Genomic DNA, 24,842 nt, shown 5'->3' with positions numbered 1-24,842 from the left:
AGTAGGAAGGAAACAAGGATTGATCGAAACCAAGGTCCGCTGGTGAATTCCGATCGACTATTGGCTGTAATTCTAGTTCGGGATTTGAAGGCGACTTGGCTAGGCAATTCTGACTTCCGATTGAATCTCGGAATTTGATTCCGACGCACGAGGAGGTGAGTGTTGGCTCGGAATTGAAGGCAAAGAAGGCCGATCAATCCTTAGCCGTGAACTCTCAACGATACAGTCGAACTCTCGAAGAGCCTTAACAGATCAAATCGGACAACATTTCAGATCCGATTCCAAAGGAACCAAGGGCCGATTGTAACCAGGCGAGCAAGCAACTATTGGTCGATCTTTGAAGGCTAAGCAAGAGGAGGACGTTCGGTCGCGAATTTCGGTAAGTCTTGCTCAAGGTGTAAGGGCGAATTGTGGCCAGGTTATCTCTGACTTGATTCAGTCGAGAGTTGTAATCTGGAAGCGGAGTTCTGCAATTTGAGACAAGGAATTTCGGTGGTTACGGAGCTTGGTCGGTGATTGGGTAAGTAAGTACGCAGGCCTGAGGCGAATTGAAGTAGAGTCAATCATGGATTTCATGACATGAATTTGGTGGCCGAACTGATTCAATCAAGTTCCGAAAGTATGTGCGCAGCAAAAACATTGTTATCAGAGTGGTGCAACGGGTTTTGGATCGGAAACGGATCTTGAAGGCAGAGTTAGGAGTTGATTCTGACTGTGAATTCTGGTAAATTGTGTTCGAAACTCAGAAGGCGATTTCGATGGTGACTGCGAACATACGCGGTCATGTGCAGTTGATTGAGGTGAACTTAGTACTGCTGAATTTGGATTTTGAGGAAGGCAATGGCAGGAAACAATCTCTTGTGTGATTGTGGAACATCAACGAATTGCTGATTAGAAGTGATCCTAGTGAAGTGGATCTGCTTGGTTCTCTGGAAGCTGAGGAAGGCGAGTTCTAGGTTATTTCTGACTAGATTCCAGCAGATTTTATTGGTTGCATCAGAATCGATCAACAGAGGAGGTGGATCTAGAGTAGCCAATTGCGAATTGGGAAGCAGATTCTTAGGCGACTGCTATCTGGGCAATCCGAAGTGATTCTTCAAGAGCAACCAACCCTAGGTTACTGGCTGGGGTGGTGAGTTTTGGCAACAAGCAAGGCCAAGTTATTCAGGCGATCCAAGGAGAGGACTCTGATTAAAGGCGCTAAGATTCAGATCTGGGTGCGCTGCTGTGGCTGCCACTTCGATGAGTGGGTGAGATGGGGGTGATCCTTGAATCACTTTGATTTCAATTGTGATTCTCAACTCAGATTGGGAAGCGGTGAGAAGTGAAATTGAGCAAATTAGAGCCATTGCAATCATTGTTGGATTTTGGAGAATTTGAGTTGGATCTTGTTCAGCAGCAAGAATTGAGGTTGTTGAACTGGAAGCAACCATTACATGGCTGAATTAGATTTTGGGGATTAAGGATTGCTGAATTTTAATTCTAGGAGGAGTTTCCGAAGGGATCCTTAGAGGCTGATCAAGAAGCTGTTATAGGGTGTAATTTCAAGGAATTGAACTGAGGAGATGGCCGAAGGACTAATTGCTGCAACAAAGGAAGTTAAGGACCTTCGTAGGCAGCTGAACGATTTTTTGATTATGTGTTCACATAAATTTCAGACTGCTAATTGGACTTTGTCGACCTCAATTCCAAGTGCCGATTCGCTTACTTTTGCTCCATTGGCTATTCCAGTGTTTGACAGGGATAGGACAATGTGAACGGGTGTTCTACCAACACCGAGTAGTTGAAAAGGAGAAGGTAAAAATGGTTGCAGCTAATTTGAGTGGAATTCCATGCGTTTGGTTTCAGAATTGGAGTTGGGGAAGGGTAGAATGGAGCTGGCCACAGTTTGTAAATGCCTTGTGTACTCGGTTTGGAGAAAGGCCCAAAACTAAAATTGTCATAGGAGTTCCTAAGGTTGCTCATCAAGAAGTGCAGGGAGCTGATATAGTAGCCATGGAAGAGGAAGGTGGTGTTCATACAACTAAGGAGTATGAGGCTGATCAGGGTAGCTGCAAAGAAGGAGGACAGCCCTGTTGATCTTATTGATCTCCAGAAGCAGCAGAGGAAAGAGCTAGAAAAGTCTCTTTACCAAGAACTTGAGGAGGAGGAAAGGATTGCACCGGGCACCTTGTTTGGAACATCTCATACGTATGTCTTTGGCACAGGCACACAAAACAGGACAACAACTGCAAAAAAGGTTGATTTGCTTAAAGAGAAGTTTAAATTTCTTCTTATGCCTGGAAATGAGATGGTTACAGGATTGACAGCTCCATTGGAACCATTTTCAATGGCAATAAGGAAGAGGTGGATAGCTGGACTTGGGCTTGCCGCTAGTCGTAGTTCTGTTAAGGAAGAAGGAAAGAGAAAGCAAAAGAAAAGGGTAATACGAGAGGAGAACAAGAAAAGACAAAGAAGAAACCAGTTGGTGAAGATGGGCATCGGATGAATAACAACGGTTCAATGGTAATAAGTTTCTTGGAGACAAGAAACCTTTCGAGGGGAAATTGTCATGACCCAAGAGGAATTAGAGGGGCAATGCTGCCATTAGTTACAATTGTTGGTTAGGAGATGCTATTCATTCTGTTAAAGTGCACATGGGTGCTATTCTATAATATTCTATTACTTGAACAACTTATAAATAGACCATAGCATGTAGAGAAATGTATGTTGGAATGATTTAGTGAATTCATATTTCCCTCCTTACTTTCTCTCTCTAGTTCCTCCTTATTTCCCTCACTTTCTCTTAATTTCTGCTATATATCTCCCTCCAATTTCTTCTTCGTTCCTCTCCCAAATTCTTCCCATTGCCTTCCTAGACCCTAGCTAAACCCTAGGGTTGTGACATATGTTATGCCTTTAACACTACAAGAGTGGTTGTTACCCATGTAAATAGTTTCAGTTTCTTTGTTAAAACTTTGAAACCAATCAATGTTAGGACACATATGAAAAGAGTAACAAAGTCTATAATCCATTCATTATCAATAGAGAAATCAAAAACAGTAAGCACTTCAGCCAAACAATTTGAGTTATTAGCAGTTGTGGTTATATTTCTCCCTTGTTTTTGTTTTATGATAAAATCATAGCAATATTTTTTAATATGCCCCTTCTTTCCACAGTAATAACATTTTCATTTTACCCTTTTGCCCTTGTCTTTCTTTTTACCCTTTTGCCCTGACCCACCAGACTGATCAGTGTTTCCTATAGTATGTCTTTTCTCATTTTTATCCTTTACAAATAGGTTATTTCCTGATTTTTTAGATGTACTTAACTCCAATTCCCTAGCCTTAATGCCAGAAATTACAAGATCCAGACTAGGTACAATACCAATATATCTTAAAGCATGCTTAACAACATCATAGTCATCAGGTAATGAATTCAACAGAATCATAGCTTCACTAATGTCACCTAATTCTTGATCAATACCTTTTAGTAATAATGCAAGCCTAGTAAATTTATCTATGTTTTCATCCATAGACTTAGAGGTATTCATCTTAAAATTAAACATTATGCCTTTCAAGTAAACAAAATTAGGTGCAGTCATAACAGAAAACAGAGAATCAAGCTTATTCCAAAGGTCAAGGGGATTAGTCATACCGTCTACCTTTCGGATTACACTATCACCCAATTCCCTAGCCTTAATGCCAGTAATTACAAGATCCAGACTAGGTACAATACCAGTATATCTTAAAGCATGCTTAACAACATCATAGTCATCAGGTAATGAATTCGATAGAATCATAGCTTCACTAATGTCACCTAATTCTTGATCAGTACCTTTCAGTAATAATGCAAGCCTAGTAAATTCATCTATGTTTTCATCCATAGACTTAGAGGTATTCATCTTAAAATTAAATAGCATGCCTTTTAAGTAAACTAAATTAGGTTCAGTCATAACAGAAAACAGAGAATCAAGCTTATTCCAAAGGTCAAGGGGATTAGTCATATCGTCTACCTTTCGGATTACACTATCGCCCAAATGGAGGAATATCAGATTAAAAGCCTTCTCTATGATCTCATTGGTTCTCGCAAGTTGATTTGCAGACCATTTTCGATCATCCGGTTCAAGTGCTATCAGCACTTTATGATGAGAGAAACACTCTCATCTTCTTTTTCCAGCTTCCGAAATCACCTTTGCCATCAAATATTTCAATTTCAAATCGGGTAGACGCCATCTTCGCTTTTCATGAAGGTAACCTAAAGGGCTCTAAACACTGACTGAGACCAACACAGCAAACACCCGCTAATAAGGACTCTCAGAAAACCTAGACCTCACAGACAGACGAAAACCCTAGATTTAAATAAAAAACCAGATTGAACTTCAAAACCCTAAGAGACGATCTTAACACAAGCTCCGATACCACTGTTGCACACTGACAACAAAAACTCTAGGGTAAAACAGAATGAGTTCAATCACAGAATAATTATCTTTATGGCTGGAACCTTACACAAACATACAAACAAAAAATGAAATGAAACCAGAAAAAGAAAAGAATAAGGGGAGGCAAGGATTTTTACCATGGTTCACCTCAAAATTGGGCTACATCCACGTTGAACTCCGGTGAGAAGAGCTCACTGCACTATAATGAAGAACGAAAATTACACCCTCAAATCACTCACAAATACTCTCTGTACATCAATGGTTCTCTACCAAAATGCCCCAATAATCACAAATACAGATTAGAGGTTGATCCTATAGAACTAGAGAACACAAAAAGAAAAATATACAGAGCATTTGCAGAGCATGAGAAAGAAACCCTAGCCCGAAGACGATGACTTACCCATTCTCCCTCTCTCTTCCCTTTTCTTTCGTTTGACTGTTCATATCTCGAGGAGAGAGCTTAATAGTGATTTTGGACAGCTAGGATGGAGTTTCATAAAGCTTGGATGGGCGGCTGAGATCAAATCGTGCAACACAATCGATTATTCCAACAGAAAGGCCACTGGGTAGAAAAGCAATCAGGCGTCTCCAAGGACAGAGCGGATGGTTACCGCATGTGACCATCCTGCAGGTGCCACATGGAAGCCTACGGTTGCTGCACGTGGCCATCCTATTCTCTAAGTCACACGACACCGTTTGGTGCTTCAATTACATCAAATCTATATGAGGATACCACCTGGCTTTGAGATAGAGGATACAAGGGGGAAGGTATGTAAACTAAAGAAGTCATTGTATGGTCTTAAACAACCTCCTAGGGCATGGTTCAAGAGGTTTAGTGATACTTTAAACAGGCTTGGATACAAGTAAGCGCAGTAAGATCATGTCTTATTCACAAAGTTTGAAGCTAATGGAAGGAGAATAATTCTAATTGTATATGTAGATAATATTATCATCATAGGGGATAACAACCGAGAAGTTGAAAATCTTAAGAAGCAACTAAAGGATGCATTTGAGGTAAAAGACTTGAGGGAATTGAGATTTCCTTGGATTGGAAGTGGCTAGAAGTAAAGAAGGAATTTTCATATCCCAAAGGAAATACACATTAGATTTGCTGTAAGAAACAGACAAACTTGGGTGTAAACTTACAAGTACTCCCCTAGAGCCCAATTGGAAGAATAAAGAAGACAACAAAGGAGAATACCAAGTGGACAAGGGTAGATGCCAGAGCCTAGTGGGAAAACTAATCTACTTTTCTCTTACTCGTCCAGACATTGCATATGTTGTAAGTATTGTTAGTTAATTCATGCATTCACCCACAAAAGACACCTTAAGGCAACACACCATATCCTTAGGTATCTTAAAGGTGTTAGATATGAGCCATAAAGACCAATTCTAGTGACATAAAGGGACTCGATTTTGTAATTCTTTAAATATTATTTAAATGGCAAGTTTATGTTTTTATTTAAATTGCAATATGATTTAAATTAAAAACATATATCCATTAGTATAATAAGGAGTGTATACCATTCTTAAGAGTTAAGAATACGAGTTACAGATAATCCACAATTCATTATACTACAAACATGTTCCTGTCTGTAGAGTTCCTAATTTGGATAACAACAACTCGTAAATGCCAGCATATCGTCTTCCTCCTCGTTTAGTATGAGATACTGAAAGATAAGATTGGTGAGTTTCGTGTCATTCTGTATGAGATATGGAAGGAAGATGAGTGGGTGCTCGTTACAGGAATGAGTTCACTGAATAAGACTATTAACATTGAATCACATGGATTTTATCTCACAGGTCAGTGATTCAATGTTAGCTACAGATGTGTAACTAGCCCTTAGACTTGAGATAACATGTATATCTATATATTGGTGGATTATGATATCAATGATATTGTAAGGTTGTTCTAATCACAAACGATTATAAGTATCTATGTACCTAGTTCAGTGATACATGAGGTATGTGTGCATCTGACATGGAATCTATCACTTCAAGATATATGAGGAAGATATCCTATGGGATCCAATGATCACTTAACGACAAATCCTTGGCCAAGATAATATGACGATGGAATTTGTTCCATAAGCTTATGTCACATTTATCAAAATTGATTTTGGATCTGATCATATGATGAGATTGAGAAATTTGACCTGCTGACCATGATCTCATATCTTGTCGGGATATAAAATGATAGAAGGACCGTATTATATGGTATCGTAGTAAAAGATTCACAGTACCTGCTTCACAATAAATTAGGTAATCATGACATATTATTAGATGTCACTCATGATTTACGAGAATTAATAGTTGATTATTCTCGTTGTCAATTTATTTGTGAACCCAAAAAGTCCCACTTAAATGAAATCATTTTCTAAGCGAAGAAGGATAAATTAGTAATTTTATAATTACTAATAATAGTGTATTTATTTATTGGATAAATAAGAATAATTAAATGATTATATTGTAAATATAATTATTAATTAAATTGGCTTTTTGCTAACATATTAAGTTTGGCTCAATGACACTATTGGATTGGACTTAACACAATTAAACTCCATTAGATTGGTTTTAAACTCCATTGGATTGGTTTTAGCCCAATAACATTAAATGGAATGGGCTTGAGAAGCCCAACCCATTAAAGGAATATGGTTTTATTGGAACTTTATAAATAGCTCCATTAACCCTTTATTTATACCTTCTTGGAACACTTGAGAGTTGAGAGAACTCTTGGAGAAGTGTGTGTGTGAATCCAAAAGTGAGTTAGAAATTTTGAGAAAATTTCTACTTTCTTTTCTTTTGAGATTCTTGAATTTAAGTGATTTCGGGTGGACCGACTCGGCATCCTACACTTGGAGGATTATACGGCGGGGAACCTAACGATGAAAATTAGATTTCATCAAGAGATATTATTTCGTTTTTGCTTTCAATTTTTGTAAACCATAATTTCTGAAAAATGTGATACTTGCAAATTAAATCTTTATTCCGCTGTGCATGTGATGAGATCTATGAAAACTAACAAAATGAACACCTGAAAAAGAACTAATGCTTAGGAAGAGGCAAGATAGGGGCATTAGTGGATATGTAGATGCAGATTGGGCTAGATCTGTTGAGGATAACATATTAGGGTATTGCACTAAGCTATGGCAGAACTTGGTTACATGGAGAAGTAAGAAACAATAGGTAGTGGCTCGTACCAGTGCAGAAATTGAATATAGAGCCATTGCTCAAGGTATATGTGAGGTTATTTGGTTAAAAAGATTGATGGAGGACCTAAGTATACCTGCATCCTCTCCTAAACAACTTTTTAGTGACAGTAAATTGGCTATAAGTATTGTGAGCAATCCGGTGCAACATGACCGGATGAAACATGTCAGAATTGATTGACATTTTGTCAAACAAGAGATTGAAAGGGGAGACATAAACCTTATTTATGTTCCTATTGAATTTCAGGAGGTAGACATTTTGATTAAGGCAATGCAGAAACAAGGTTTTGAATTACTTAGAGACAAGTTGAGAATAATGGATATTTATACACCAGGTTGAGGGGAAGTGTTGGAGAAGATAAAGATCAAGAAGATTGAGTTAATGGATGAGTAGATAAGGATCAAGGTTGTATGGAAAGATGACAACAATTCAAACTAAAAGGATAAAGGGAAGAAAGGATGAAGCAGATCTCAAAATTAGATAAGGACATCCAAGTTCAAACTCATCTAAATCTGTAAAATAGTAAATTTAAATTTGTTGTAATCTATTCCTGTAAATTAGGAGAGTTTTTAGGATATTTTGTGTATATAAATCATACTCCATATCAATGAAAGTTCATGGAGGAACATTCATAGTTCTCCTATTTATTTTTCAATATATATATATTTATGTATTTTCTCTTTTAGTTTTAAAATTGAAAATAATAATATACATGTATTATATAAATATTTCTAATATATATGCACTTCATGCACCTAAAGCCCGTGCCTGGCCTTGCAAACCATCCTGACCAATTTGGGTTGTGAGAATTGTACTTACCTAGTTTGTGTCTTGGGTTGGTTTGGATCGTGATTTTCTTGCTTTAAACATGTCTACAATGCTCCTCAGTGACTACTTCCAACCAATGAGATCTCTTAGCTGAGCTTCTCAGCTCTAGCTGCCTTTGTCTCCACCACCTCTACTTTGTTATCAAAACTCTAGCTCATTTCTAATGTTATGAGCAAAAGAAGGAAATAGGTTAGCTTTCTTGTTGCTAATAGAGTGGGCCTTCTTATTTTTTAAGAGTGGACTTCTCATGAATGAACTAAACACATAGAGATAGTTTGGCACTTTGTGAGACAAAGTTGATTTATGGAAAAATTAGTACTTTCACTTGTTGGCTCTACCAGCTGGTTGATCTTCTTACATTTGACATTTCAAGGTTCATGGCTTGACTACATTTGTACCAAACCAGACACATATAATGCATATGCTTCTGCTCAAGGGGAAATGTTTGCTTTTTATAGTGTTGTACATGCTTAGCCCTGTATATAGTTATTTGTTTTCTTGAGTTGTATCTTATAGAGTTATATTTGTACGTAACACATGAATAAAATATTCAACACTTTTTGTCTCTTACTCAAAACAAAAATAAATAAGTGTAGGGATAGGTTAGTGAGATTTTTTATTCTCTATGTCATATCCCTGCACCCTTGTCTTATATTCGGTCACATATCCCCAGGTAATAGTATAAAGGCACTTGTACCCGAGTCCATGTAACATAGTGGTAATGCACAATCTTAATCCTGAACTTCTTTTCCTCTTCTTCCTAACTATCTCAACCTTGTCAAATTCTAACTTAGGCATTGGAGAGTTTATCCCTGAGCATAACTTAGGGTAATTTTTTGTTTTTGTTGACAAGAGAGACATTTTGACTGCTAGTGCACAACTCAAGGTGCCTGGTCTATACCATCCCAGTCTACTCAGCAGCTTGCAGATTTCAGCAGCAACAACTTGCATTGAAGGGTATGACAAGATAAGATGGTTCTCCTACTCAAAAGTTAATTGTTGATGTGGGAAATTCCTCATGGTAGTTTCCCGATTGTGCCATCTCTTGGAGGCTTTGCTGTGTTTCAGTATCTTGTTTATGGATTAGTGGATATTTGGTCATGACATCTCCTTGGCTTCCAAGCTATTAACTTCATTGACTGTGGGGATGATCACCCTCAAAAGATGCCAAGTCCAAAGAATTTCCTTGAGTAGGCTCCTTGGGGTCTTGTGGTTTGATGGTCAAAGTTGAAGGCTTGCCAGGTGTATTATTCCTTCATAGAAAAGGACTTTTACCAATGAATAGTCCGAAGAAAAGATGTTGTGGGTGTTTGAGTAAAAATTTAGGGTGGAGCAACTCTAGAATACCAATAGGCTTTCAAAAACATACACCAGCTTTGGATGGAATGGTTGGCATGCAATATGAAAACATCCTATAAATACAGGATGTTGAGGAATGGTGCACAGTTTGTACTGTTATTCTATCCAAAGTCTCTCTCTCTCTCTCTCTCTCTCTCTCTCTCTCCCCCTTTTATCTCTGCTAGCCTCATTTAAGCTGTTAGTAGCATCCTGGAGTCACTTGGCTACTCCATGATGGACACTGATGAACAATACGCTATATGCCTAAATTCATTTCTTAATTCCTTCTCTCTTAGAGATAAGGCATTGGAGTCACACTAATAAGCACATGTGAGACTCACTCATGATTGGGAGTGAGAAAAGGAATTGAGAAATGCGTTTATATGTAACATTTTTGTTATAAATATTTTCATCTTCTTTGCTTTCTAGGTTACTTAGTTGTATATCAAGCAGGGTCACTATTTGTTCATGATGTTTCCACTGCTGGGTGGCGTAGGAGTGAATTTCTCCTATTCTGTGACAAGATTATCTAAAAGACTGACATGTGGCAATATTATTTTCAAAAAGTAATGGAAAACATCCAACTCCACTCATACTGGTGGTGTTAATATCAATTTATAAGTTTTCTCATAGTATTGCCTCCTGGTGGCTATGCTGTCGTTCTTGTAGTCCTTGGCATGTCACTTGCCCGAAGACCTAAAAAACTAGGATTTAATGGGGCACGATTGGAGTGTTTATGCTTGGACAGAAACAGGGTCATTCCATGATCTGTTCCAAGAAGGAACTGGGATTGGTGATTGTTGGTTATTGGATGTGTCTCAAATCAATGGAAATCTTTTGTTCACCTTCTCCCCCCATTTTTATTCTTCCTTGATCTGAGGTAGTCGTTGGTCGCTAAAGTTGGTGATACCTAACTTTTCATCACAGGTCCAGGTATATGTTACTATCTAGCGCAATATTGTATGAAATGCATAAGCATTCACAAATATCTGCAATGATGACATCTCCAATGCTGCTGTGGGGGAAGATTGTGTGACGGCTAAAAACACATCCATGGCTCTTACTCTTATCCGTTTAGCTAATTGTGCCCCTGAACTTGAAGGGGACTTATTGTTGCCTCTCAAGATTTAATTTGAGATCTATTCGACACCTTAAGTTTTAATTTTGGACCTATCATGCATTTCATTATCCAATTAACACCACGCGTGAAATCATGCGCAATTAAGGTGAGAGATGAAATGGGTATCTCCGATGGCCAATTTTGCCCTCATACAATTTCTTAATTTCCAATCTATCTATCTCCTTCGTATCACTACATTCATTGTCATTGCCTCTCTGTGTGTGTATACATATATATATATATATATTATATTAATATATTTTTTAATAATTATATATAATTTATTAATAATAAAATAATTATGTATAATTTATGAATATATATTATTAATATAAATATTTTTTTTTAAATGTGTATATATTATGCGCAGGATTTTAAAATTTGAGGGTTGTAATATGTCTCAAAATTGATACTTAAAAGGGGCACAATAGGTCCCCTTTCAAATTGGGCCATTGTGTGACGGGATACAAATGGTTAAATGGGCAAATGTCAGGGGCATGGATGTGTTTTTAGCCATTGTGTGAATGCGTGTAGTGCGCACAACTTGGGCCATTGGCATCCCTTTAAAGAGAGGACAACTTACAGCTAGGTATGCACTAAAGCTTGGTTTTCTTTCTTTCCTTTAGGCATTTGCTATTTTCTCCAATTCATAGGAGGTGCAATATAGATTGGATAGTTGAGTTACAGTTCTGCCGCTACACCCTAGAAAATATATTTGGTGTTCTTTCTCCATCCAGATTCAGGAAAATAGTGCAATCACTGCGTACTAGAATAACAATAACAATATATCGGGCCTTTTCGTCCATCATATGAAGTTGGGTTTATCTAGAATTCATGTTGTTTAATTCAACTGAGTTGGGTTTTGTAGGGATTGTAAATTACTTAATTCAACCCTTGCATTTTTTGTTTCCCCCCAACTTGGACCAGTTGTAGGCAGAAATCTATAGGCGGTCAAACATATCGGCTGAAGCCCAAGTGCTGCAAATTTTGATGCTTCTTGTTGAAGTTGCAGATCACCTTCGAAGCAATACACCCTTAATTTAGCCATAATCAAATGAAACACTGCTAGAAAATGACTAATGAATAAGTTGCAACCAAAGTCATGTTCAAATGAACCACTATTTGCTAAAGTCAATATATTTGCACGTTTCCTTGGCATATATGTCAATATTAATGTTCTGGGTTTACAAGAATATGGGGCTGCAACTTGGTTAGCTTGACACAATTGATTGGTTCGGTAGAAAATTATCCCTCAAGGCATGAAAATGGTGGTCCGAGACATATAATAATAAAGTAATGAGACAATCCTCATCCATGCATTAAAGTAATGATGATTGAAAGGTCATATCACTTGCCTTAATTGTTAATTCTGAAGTGTAAAACATAAGAAGGAAAGCAGGAGGAGGCCCCGCCTGCCAAATGAAAAAGAAAGACCTATTCAACTCTTATCCTTTGACTATAAGCTGCCCCTGCCTAGTTGAATTTTCACCTAAAAAAAGACGACTTTAATAGCCCTCGTAGGAATTTATTTATTTCGTGGGGCCGGTTTCGCGTTGCTTGCATTTAGTATATAAGCCTAAATATTTTAAAATAAATATTTTTGACAAATACATTGTACATATAAAAATAAAACTAACATTTACATGAATTTAAGAGTAAATTTTATTTTTTGTTTTATTTTTCAAACGCAAGTGGAATGGAACACTTAAAAAGTTAAAATGACAAATGATTTAAAAGAGTGATTCAGAAGTTGGGGGGGGGGGGGGGGGGGGGGACGGGGGATGTATAAAATAGAATCATGTTAGATGTATATTATTTTTATACATTTTGAGGGGAGGGGTGCTGAAATTGAGGACATATAAAATAGAATCGTGTTAGACGTATATTATTTTTATACATCTTGAATTACACATAAGGGTATTATGATCAAAATATCATTTATCTCTATGTGCTTCACGCGCCTCATAAGGGATATTTTTGTTATTGATATACTTTTGTGTAGTTCAAAATGTACACAAAGATATACTAATAGCATTATTTTAAATATAAAAAATATTATATCCCATAATCTATTTATTCAATTTTCAAATTTAAAGAACCAACTAATGGAATAGTAGCAATGAGAATCTTGCAAGTGTTTACAATATCATGTTGCATTTACACAAGTGTTTACACTTAGGGAAATTCTATTTGCAACCACATATTTTACTCTTCGTAACCTACTTTTAATGTTCCTAAAATATCCTTAAATAAAAACTCATATTTGCCTTCATTTAAATCGTTGAAAATTAACTGCTCACCATTACTCCTCAAGCACGTGCACCCATTTTCTCACCCACCATCGCCACAATCATTTTTTCAAATAGCAGCAACTATAGTAAATCAATATAAAATAGTAAAAATTATTAATATTTTTAAAAATTAAAATAATTTCTCAATATTATCAAATAACATGCATTTATATAATTTATATTTAAAAATAACATAATTTATAACATCATAAACATCGATCATTAGTTAAATAACATAATTTATATATATTACAAATAAATTAAATCACATAATTTACGAGGAGTGATGAATTAAAAAAATAAAATTAATTAAAAATTAAAAAATACTCTTTCCTGAAGCCCCGAACCCTGGGATTCGGGGCCTGGGGGATACCCCGAAACTTGGGATTCGGGCGATTTGGATTTCTCCGAACTTTGGGATTCGGGACATCCCCCATCCCCCAAATCTTAAAATTCGAGAGATTGAAGGAATTCCGAATCTATAGATTCGGAGAAAATCAATTCTCCCGAACCTTAAGATTCGGGAGAATTGATTTCTCCTGAACCTTCAGGTTCAGGAGATATATATATTTTATATATTATAATATATATAGTTATAATTATAATTATATATATAGTTATACATAATTATATTACATAAATTATTATATACATATATATTATATATATATAAATTATTATAACTATAACTATTATAAAATATAAAATATGTATAATATATATAATTATTATAAAATATAAAATAATAGAAAATCAATTCTCCCGAACCTTGAGGTTCGGGAGAATTGATTTCTCCTGAACCTCAAGGTTCAGGAGATATATATATATATTTTATATATTATAATATATAGTTATAATTATAATTATATATATAGTTATAATTATATATATATAATTATACATAATTATATTACATAAACTATTATATACATACATATTTTATATACATAAATTATTATAATTATAACTATTATAAAATATAAAATATGTATAATACATATAAAATATAAAATTACAAGTTGCCCCTTGAACAACGTGGTTCGAGGGAGCCCCAGCCCCCTGAAACTCTCTGTTCGGGGGGTGGGGCTTCCCCCGAACAGCGTGGTTCGGGAGAGCCCCAGCCCCCCGAACAGCGTGGTTCGGGGGAGCCCCAGCCCCTCGAAACTCGCTGTTCGGGGGGCGGGGCTTCCCCCGAACAACGTGGTTCGGGGGAGCCCCAGCCTCTCGAAACTCGCTGTTCGGAGGGCGGGGCTTCCCCCGAACAATTGGGTTCGAGGGTGCCAGTTCCCCCGAACGCCCAGGTTCGGGCTCTAACCAAGCGTCGGTCGGGAACTCCGACGAGTCCCAATACTATTACATCTACCATGAAATCAATTAAACTAGAAGGTACAATTTTTACTGGTTATGCGATTTGGAGGACTTCAACAGGCTGGATGAGACAAGCAAAGTCGGTGGCGCTGTCACAGAAGAAGAAGAAGAAGAAGAAGAAGAAGAATAGGGTTTGATGCGCGTGGGTGTAGTTTTTGAGAGTTGAGTGTGTGAAGGGTATATTTGGTATGTAAATGGTTGTAAAAAGTAGTAAGTGTGGCTGTAAATAGTAAAATTTAATATTTTAATTAGAATGGTTACATAGAGCAAATTCTATGATTGTAAATAGAATTACCCTTACACTTATTATGGTTATCATTTCAATGCATTATTAACTGTAATTCTATGACAATCCATAATAATGTAACAATTCTTAAAAAATATTAAGGGTTATTTTTTTCGTATTTTAATTTTTAATTTCATGTTTTGAATATCTAATTTGAGATTGTTGAAAATGTGTTCTTTTTATTTGTAATATTTTTTATATTTTAAAAATTTTGAGTGTGTATGTTTGATGAAAATAATTAAAATAATTTTTTATTATTTTAAATTATTTATAATTTTTTAAAATTATAAAAATAAATATTTTTTACTATTTTAAAATATTAAAAATTAAAAACGACATAAAAACAGTAAAAAAACTATACCAAATAGCAAATGATGGTGCATTCCTCTTCTTGATTTCCAAACATATTGAAATTTACACATCTCAATTTAACAAAGAAAGGAAAATAAATTAAAAAAAAATCTATGGCCCTAACCTAATGTCAAATAAGTACGGTATCGATAAGAAATCCCGAAGATCCTAATTACAATACATTGATCCCAGGTTCGTTGTTCAATGCCGTAACTCGTTAACACGTCAAGCTCCTGGGTCTCCAGCTCCGCCCCCTGGCCGTCGCCGCGATTTTCGTCTGGACGCTCTCGAACTCGGACACCCGGCACGGAATCTGGATCCCTCCCCGATGATCGTACCCGAACTCCTTCTCAGCCTGCTTTAACAAGCTCCCGAACAGCGGGTGATTGAAGTAATTCACGGGCACCAAATACCGGTGGGTGTCGTTGTCCTTCTCGCGCACGTACACCGCCAGGTGGCCCTTTGGCACGCTCTTCTGATTAGAGAATTCCGGATCGTGGCCAACCCGGACGTAACCCGGTTTCGGGAAACAGAGCCCCAGCGCTCCCTGCTTCAGAGAACGGCTCCAGCTCCAGAGCTTGGAAATGGCTTTGCAGGTTGAACTTTGGGGCGGGTTCAGAACCTGGTAGGCTCTGGGCTTCGTTCTTGGCCGGATTACCCACTTGAAGACCTTCACGAGCCGGCGGCCCAGCCGGAAACCTCTGGTTTTCTTCATGCGATTATCGCTGGAAACAAATGCAAAATTAAAGCAAAAAGGGGAACGAATTGGTAACTGGTCGGTTCGCTAGAAAGCAGACCAAGGGTCCGAGATCGACATTACTATATCGTCGTCAGCGGCTCTGCTGTTCTCTTGGTTTTCTGCAAATGTTTCTCGCTCCTCTAGGCGGATTGAGCTTTATAGAGGAGTGGGAGATTCGCAGATTCGATGGAAGGAGAATGAGGTTCGGTTGGAAGATGGATTTCTGGTGGCGCTTTATAAACATGTGGGAAAGTCTTAGAGAGAGAGAGAGAGAGAGAGGAACGGCAAGGTGGTCGGCACGCGTACGCGGAGGATCAAAAGAATCGGCTATGGGACGCTCCACTGTTGTGGGCTCGTTTGTATGGGCGGTTTGACCGCTTATAAGCTGGTTGGGTAACTTTAAGCTATCCAACTTATTTATTAAAAATATTTAGAGCATTTAAGCTATATAACTTAAATATTCTTATACTAGCTTTTTAAAAAAAGTTACCACTCACCAATTTTTGAGAAAAAATGTTATTAAATAAGTTGGATTGGCTAAGTAAATGACTATTCTACCCTTAATCTTTTAAATAATTTATAACCATTGCCATTTTTCTCAACTTGTCTCTCACCCGCCACTATCGTCATCATCTTTTTCGGCCATTATCACGCCCCCGCTGTTCGTTATCACCCCCATCTTTTTTGGCTATCGTCCTCACTATCATCGTTCTCAGATGATCTCTTCTGTGTCTTTGTCTGTATATATGTATATATATAAAAAAAAATATATATATTATATTAATATATTTTTAATTAATTCTAATATGCATATGTATTTATATAATAATAATTTATAATTAATTTTATTAAAAATAAATATTTTATATTATTTAATAACATATATATTTTTATTTTTTATTATATTTTTATAATTTATCAACTATTTCAAACCAAATGCATAATTATTAATTAATAACTTAAAAATATATTTTGTTAAACACATTATTAGCTTAAATTTAAATATTATAATTAATTTAAACATTATCCAACTTAAAAATTTTAAAAAAACACAGCCAAAGTAAGCATGCATCGCACTGGATGGATAACCATGGATTGTCTTAGCGGGCTTCGTCCCAATTGGTATTTGACCTTTAAGGGTATCAAAGTGTTCAAATCTTTTGAGTATTTATTTAAAGCACAAGAACTAAATGGACTTTCATCTCATTACATCCAAATTTCGGTTCAAATAGCTTTTTATCTGTTAACCAAATTCCATTAAATAGTAATTGTTTGACCAATTTAAAAGTACACTCACTAATCTGGTGTTTTAAGTATTCACCCCCACCCCCACGTGCTTATCCACACAACTGCCTTCCCCATTTTCCATAATTTTTTTTATTTTATTGACTTGATTTGAGGTCCAGCCTAACCCAAAAAAAGTCTCAACTTTGACACGTGTTAGTTTCGTGTTGACCATTGTACTTGTTGTGCTACGGAGCATGTGGCCACACGTGGAGATAACAAGACAAGATCATGGCCCTAGATTTTCTCAAATAAAAGGAATTATAACATCGCGTTACTATAAATTGATGGTACCATAAGCTAATGCACGTTAAACTAACTAACAAAAAAATAAAAATAAAAAATTAAATCTCTAATAACCAGTACAGTGCAGCTGTATAAGAAACATACTCAACTCAGGTAACCAAATATATCGTTATAATAATTTCGTTAAATGAGAAATGGTCGCCAAATGGAACCCTACTTCCCCCCCGAAAGCATGGACATGTAGGCTGACGCTATTTGCAAATTGAGCGAGCGGACTTTGGACCGCGCGCGCTTGATTCCGATTCCTTTTGGATGATCGACCCTGAAATGGGACCATACACGTGTCCTATAGACTAATTTCGATTCCTTCAAGAAGATCAACTCTATAATCGGACCATACACGTGTTGTCCTTTAGAGGAGGAATTTAGACTCCAAATTGATGAGAATGGGGAAAAGGGAAGGAATGCTTGTCTTAGTTCACAACACGAATGCGTGCGCAATTGTTAGTGTTAATGTTTGTGGGCATTTGGCCGTTTGGAGAAAAAGGTTGGGTGAGAGACGAGATAAAAAGCGGATTTAGTTGAAGAAACAAACCAAAAGGAAGGAGAGTAGCTCAAAAGATCAATTGAAGCATCAAACGTTGGACTTGTCTTCGGCACAAAGACAAGTTAGAGTTTGCTTTCTTCTTCCACCAAAAAAACACCCCTTGATTTTGTATTTTGATAGAAATAGTTTCCATTAATAAGAATGGACATAGGAGCATGTTTCGTAACAATATATACCTCCTTACTTAAAGTTGTAATGATTGCTAATTTATTAAGGTTTATTGTTATTCCCTATAAAAATCACATCGAGTCAGTTATTCCATTATTGGAAAAGTAATAGGCTCGATTATTCCATTATTGCAAAATAATAGGCTTAAGCGTTGTGATCAAATTATAATAAATATTTTTTATATCTTATCTTTTTCTTAATCTCTGTAATGGATTGTGCTTGACTTGATCCTAACCATTTTTATTTTATGTTTTAAATGGTAAGCTATCAAGTTGTGACGAGTGATTATCAAAATAGTTGAGGAATACATTTGATATGTTTTGGATCATGGCTTATTTGTAAAAAGATTAGACCCAAGAATTAACAAGTCCAAAGGATAAAAAAAGAAACTACGAAGGACCAGGAGACCCTTTCGTCTAGGTCTCTTTGAGACCCCTCTCGCTAATTTGTATCCGAGCGTTAAGAGAAGGCTCTCTAAGAGAGTGATAAGTCTCATAAAGACCCTCTAACTGCGGTCTTTATTGAAGCATGCCAACTATCCTCTGAAACTTATGCCTTGAAAGTTAGAACAAACAATCTCGAAAGATGCAGATACTCTTTCATCTATCAACCTTTATTAATAAGGGTGACTCTCCACTCTTTAGTTATGCAAAAACTCATACATAAGTTATTTAAATACTTCTTTGTTTTTTGACTAAGATTGACTTAAGCATCGAAGGACTCGTGTGGAAGGAACCTTGCGCCCCTAACTATTTTTTGTTTTGCAATTTCTAGAAAACTAAAAAGTCTCTCATATCTACAAATTTATTGTTGTATCTTAACAACAACAATTGATACAGTTTGTGGGAAATCAATCAAGAAGCCAATTAAAAGACTCTCAACAGCTTGAATCATCCAAGTCACTTGGAGAGGCTAATGAAGGTCTCCAAGAGAGTTAACAATCATCAAGAAACCACCAAGGGAAGTGGAAGAGTTAACTATGAGTCTTTAGGAAAGTGAGCAAAAGTATCTTGGATCAACATCAAAAGACTAGTTCCTTCTTTACAGGCGAGAGAGTTTCCTGGACCAGTGGTGAAAGATTGGTTCCTCCCCTGAAAGTAATAGTCTCTCGAATTGACGGTGAAATACTAGTTCATTTCTTGGAAGCGAGTCTCCTAGACCCATAAGAAATACTAGGCCCTCTCTCAGAGGTTTGTTTATAGACTCAACAAAGCGTCATTAATTGAGTCAGGGCCCACAATGCCAATAAATAAGTGTTAAAACAAAACAACGACAGCTCGTACAAGGTCCCAAGTAGTTGGAAACCTACAAAGCCAAGAAGGACCTGAAATCTAGCATCCCAAAGACAACCAAAGGTTGTAGGAGATCCTTTCGTTTGGTGTTCCAAGGATCTCTAGATTAGCTCCTCCCACCCCCTTGTCAACTATGAAGCCCTTCATAAACAACACGAGGAATGTGTACAAGCTCTTTGAGAGATGGCGGGCTTGTTGCAGAATATTATGTCGAATGCCTCTCTCTCGCAAATCTTGCAAAACCTCCTTACCATGAGACTAAAGGGATCAATCCCAATTACACTCCTGGGATATAAGAAAATCCAACTCTCCCGAAGATCCCTTTGCAGAAGATTATCAGGGGTTGGCTTTGGAAGAATAAATAGGGCACCCAAAAAACCTCTTATTAAAGAAGAACCTCCTCAAAAGGAGAAATATCAAGAAATGTTAGAAAACATGACTATCGGAGGAGGTTGAGCACCACTTAGAGGCCACCTTATGAGGGTACCAAAAACAAACAACTTGTTCGCATTTAGTGTTCAAGAGGCAATGGATATAAAAAAAATGATAGAAGAAATTTTAGAGTAAAAGTGACTGGTACCAACTCAAGAAGAGTACCAAAGAAAGAAAATTCCCTTCACTTAAGAGATTATGGAGAAGACTTTCCCTAAGAAGTTTAAGATGCCTTAGCTAGCCACTTATCGAAGCAAAGGGGATCCCCACGACCATATTCACGAATCCCTAATGTTGCTTCACGTATGGATGGGAAGATATCGTCATGTGACGAGCTTTCTCTTTAACTATATATAGTTGTACACGCACATGGTTTTATAGCTCGGCCGAGATGTCCATCTCATCTTTTGAGCAATTGAAAAGAGAGTTCATTAATGCTTTCATTATTAATAGCCACAAAGTGAAAGATTGTACATATTTGCTTAGCATTCAATAAAGTACCAAAGAAACCCTCAAATAATATGTTGATCATTTTAGGAATGCAACATTGAAAATGCAAAACTTGAAAATAGGTATGGCAACAACTGCGATGCTCCAAGGGACAAAATAGATGCCACTACAAGAATCCTTAACTCTAGATCTGCCTCCAACATTGGCAAACTTGTTTACTCAAGCTCACAAATACATTCTGTAGGGTGAAGTAATGCAAATAGTCACAGGAAACGAAGAAAGAGATAAACAGAGAAAGGAAATAGACTTTAATGAAGGGATAAGCTAGAGGAAAGAGAAAGCCAAAAAGTTTGACAACCTTCCCTAGCTCCAATTCAAGGACTATACATTGCTCATAGAATCATAGTCCATTATTTTGGTAGTTGTTGAAATATTGGAACTTATTGAATACCCAAGAAGACTAATAAGCCTATGACGAGAAAAAATGATGCCTTCTGCCAATTTCACTAATACTCATGATCATTCCATTAACAAATGCCACTATTTAATGAATCAAATAGAGGCTAATAAATGAGGGGGAATTAGGAGAATTTGTGGACATAGAAGCCTGAAGTCTTTCCTTTGAAAAACTTAAAAGAAAGAGTGATGGACAATTGATGTGTCTTGAATCATGATTGACTTGTAAAAAATATTAGGCCCAATAATAAACAAGCTAGCCCAAAGGATGAAATAGGAAACCACAAAAAAATCTAGAAATCCTCTTGTCTAGATCTCCTAAAGACCCTATCAATAATGTTCATCCGGGGATTAAGCGAAGACGTTTTAGGAGAGTGATAAGTCTCCTAGAGACCTTTCAAATGCGATCTTGGTCGAAACATGCCAATTAATTTCTAAAAATGATGTTTTGAAAGTTAGAACATACGATTTCAAAAGATATGAATACTTTCTCATTTGCCAGTTTTAATTTCTATAAATAGATGTTACACCCACTCTCAAGGTATGCAAGAACTCCTACACAAACTACTTAAATACTTCTCTATTTTTTGATTGAGACTGATTTAAGTATTGGAGGGCTCATGCGAGAGACACTCACTATTCCTAACTATTTTCTGTCTTACAATTTTTTGAGGATCTGTAGTCTCCGAAAGATTGAAGAGTCTCCAACGACATTACAAATTTATTCAATTTAATATGACCTAACTAATTTTCTAATACTATGATTAGGGTTGCATGAGCTTAGAGACAAAGTAGGTATAAATCTTAATTATTAATTAAACACAATTCTTGCATTTGTTGAACAACCCGAGTATTTAAATCTTTGGGGTGGGTTACCTAATTTAATTACTTATGTATTGAAACATCTCGATTGTTGGGAATTGTAATTCAACTCTAACAAACAGTCACCGATACTATATTTTGGGAATTAAATCATTGTGATAGGTTGTGAAATGTTTGAGAAATACTTGTAGTTGAATTGGGACAAGAAGATCAATTTGTTTGCTTGGGAATTAAAACTTTTAAAAAGAACCGATCGATTTGGGTCACATTCAAGTGTGAACGGCAACCCAGCCAGCATGCACGCGCTTATACATACATTTATGTCCGGAAAGTCAAAGCACCAGATTATATAAGAAGACAACACACCAATGGAGTGGAGGAAGAAAATTCTTTACTTTATTTCCTTGGTTTGGTTGCTGGGAAATTGAGGGGAAGAAAAGAGAGTTCATGCAAGTGGCCTCCATAAAATTTCCAAAATCTGATGATGCAGCTCTGTCTCTTGCTTACTGTATTTTTCTAACAACAGAAACTACGCACCCTAACACTTCATATTAACTCGCTTTGTCAAATTGTCGCTCCAGTTAGATTTTTTTTCCTAATTAAAAGCTAATTTTAATTTTACTATATGAAATAGCGTTTGACATCACTTATATCACATAGAAATCAATCTATTTAAAAAATCTCCGACTTTCTCCGCTCTTTCTTCCAACCAATGCTTGCCATGGCCACTGCGTCCTTGTTCTTATCTCCATATATAGAAAAGAAAGCGAACCACACTTTTCAATCCGGTCTTTTGCCATTCAAACACTTCATTTTCCCTTCTCTTGAGAAGTCTTGACATTCTTCCGAATTGCCTAGCTGTTACAGGATTTTATGAGAGCGTCATGCAGATGCTTAGCTGGTTGGTAAAAGAATTGAGAAGTAGAATGCCCCTAGTGATTTCAAACTCTATCGTCATTAACTTTTCTCTTAGAGTAAGTGACAATCTATCTTCCTTATATTATGCAAGGCGAAAAAACACGAGACTTAGAATATAAATATAAAATGACTCAAAAGATTAACTTAGGACACAATTGATGACTTCTCTAGCATCGCAAGTTCTCATGCGAGGACAGGATTCGAACATCTAGTCTTCAAGTCATGGGCTTGATGAGTCGACCAATTCCTCTATCCCACTTTTTCTCCTTTTCTTTCTTTCACTATTCTCACTTGACTTTGGTTGCTTGGCGGGATAGAACCAGCGTTTAGTGTCATGAATTTTAATTTCTCATTTATGATGGTATTATTTATAAGCCTCATATAATTATCTTATGTAAATCCCATATAATACAATACGATTGCACCATATTCAAAAAAAAAAAAAGATAAATAAAATCACCAATAAAAAAGATGGGTTCACACGTCAATTGACAGGAACATAAAAACAAACCCAAAGAACCATTAAAATTTGTGTTCGTCAAAAGTCTCTGTGTTGAATAGAAAACAAACGTACGGTTGGTTTGGTTGAAGCAGACACAATTAGCAGTTTAATTGGTGAATTGTTAATTTAATTATGATAATGAAGTCCAAGTAGTCCTCCTCCTCCTTCTCCTGGGAAATAATTTAACAATCCAAGGGGTTGTGTTGTGTTGTACCTCTTGTCTGGTACGTACAGCTGAGCTGATGTACGATTTCTTGGTCTGCCGGCTGATTGCGATTTTAAATCCAAGTTTAGTAAGCATTACCCTTTTTAAATTCGTGGCCTCAGCCTTTACCAATATTCTCGTTTTTCTTTTCTGTTTTTTAGTTGCATGGATTGACTCAATCAATCCGACGTCACTTCACATAAGATATTACAATTAAATCGCAATCAAAGCTGTTCACTTGGAAACTATATCAAAATATCAACCTTAAATTTAGATATTTTAATTGATATTTTGCCCAAATATGATTGGTCGTAGATTAATTAATAGATTACTAAATGCTATTATTATCACACACACGCACTAGCTTAGCTAGATGATGGATTGCAAAATTCAAAGTAGATCTCTAGTTCATTTACTATAATATCAACAGCCTGGGACTAAATAAAACAGGTCTCTAGTGTTATTTATAATTGTTTTCAAAATTTAACCAAATTGGGCCATCTGGCTTGCCAAAGTATTATAGGATGCTAAATCGTTTATCTTTTGTGATACCAAATAATTAAAAGTTTGATTCTTTAAGCAAATAATAGAGATTGGTTTGAATGATCAAAAAGCGGGGGTACTGATCGTTGTTTGCAAGGCAACAACTAGTTAATTATGAGTATCTCAATACGGTTGGTTGCCTATAGAAGCTAAGCTATGTTAGGTTACAATCTTTTTAAATTATAATTATTAGTCTTTTAAGATTTAGATGTTTCTTACCTCAACATTATGTAATAAAAAATATTAAATATAATTATAATATCATATTACCATCGTATGACATAATCATCTTTCTCTTAACACTAAATTAACACATTTTAAATGATTTTTTATTTTTTATTTAATTTTAATTTTATATAAAAATAAAAATTTAATATGTTATTTAATAATTATGGTATAACATTGTAAGCCCTAATGCACGGAAACAACTTGGAGAAGACATTTTCAGATTTTCGAGATGTTTCCCGTTTTGAAAACATTAAATATGGCAAAAAAAATATTTTTTGGGTCGTTTTTGTAATTTTATAAATGTTTTGGGTGGTGTTTTATAATAAATTAAACTTTTAGAAATGCATTTCGATCGACACCAAAGACCAATTAGAGACGGAAATATATTTGATTGTCTCTCACTCATCACTCCTCCTTGCATGCACCCCGAACCTAAATTATTTTACTTTGAAGTTCGAATCAAGCTCTCCACTAAATTGGTGAATTCTTCTTCTCATCTTCGATCATTCCTTTGTTGTCGATGTCGTTTCCCTATCGACGACCAATTGTTCTGTGCTACCATTGTTGAGTTGTTGCTCGGTGTGATTGCCTACTTGATGTGATTGCTAGGTGTTCATTTCTCTCTTACCATGGATTGTTTGGTGTTTATTTTCCTCTTGTCGTTGATTGCTTAATGGTGAGTGCTATACTCACATACAAAGTTTGCTTGGGCCAATTGCTCGGTGCTCAATTTCTTCT

At 36.2% G+C, this 24,842-nt stretch overlaps 1 protein-coding gene across 1 annotated transcript; it reads right to left on the bottom strand.

The window, feature by feature from the left end:
* Nucleotides 1-15,226: 15,226 nt before the first annotated feature.
* On the bottom strand, nt 15,227-16,182 carry LOC127814076 (auxin-responsive protein SAUR36-like). The gene has a single exon (XM_052355313.1). It carries the CDS (start codon nt 15,925-15,927, stop codon nt 15,430-15,432), a length of 498 nt encoding a protein of 165 aa, XP_052211273.1. The 5' UTR covers nt 15,928-16,182; the 3' UTR covers nt 15,227-15,429.
* Between the last annotated feature and the right edge of the window lie 8,660 nt (nt 16,183-24,842).

This window comes from Diospyros lotus, chromosome 12 (assembly GCF_014633365.1).
Source record: "Diospyros lotus cultivar Yz01 chromosome 12, ASM1463336v1, whole genome shotgun sequence".
NCBI classification, from domain to species: domain Eukaryota; kingdom Viridiplantae; phylum Streptophyta; class Magnoliopsida; order Ericales; family Ebenaceae; genus Diospyros; species Diospyros lotus.
The sequence above is the reverse complement of the archived record's forward strand: the minus strand, read 5'-3'. Positions and strand labels throughout refer to the sequence as shown.

What these genes read in the sequence shown, in the direction of transcription:
- LOC127814076 (XM_052355313.1), bottom strand. Translation starts at nt 15,927, where the DNA reads ATGAAGAAAACCAGAGGTTTCCGGCTGGGCCGCCGGCTCGTGAAGGTC.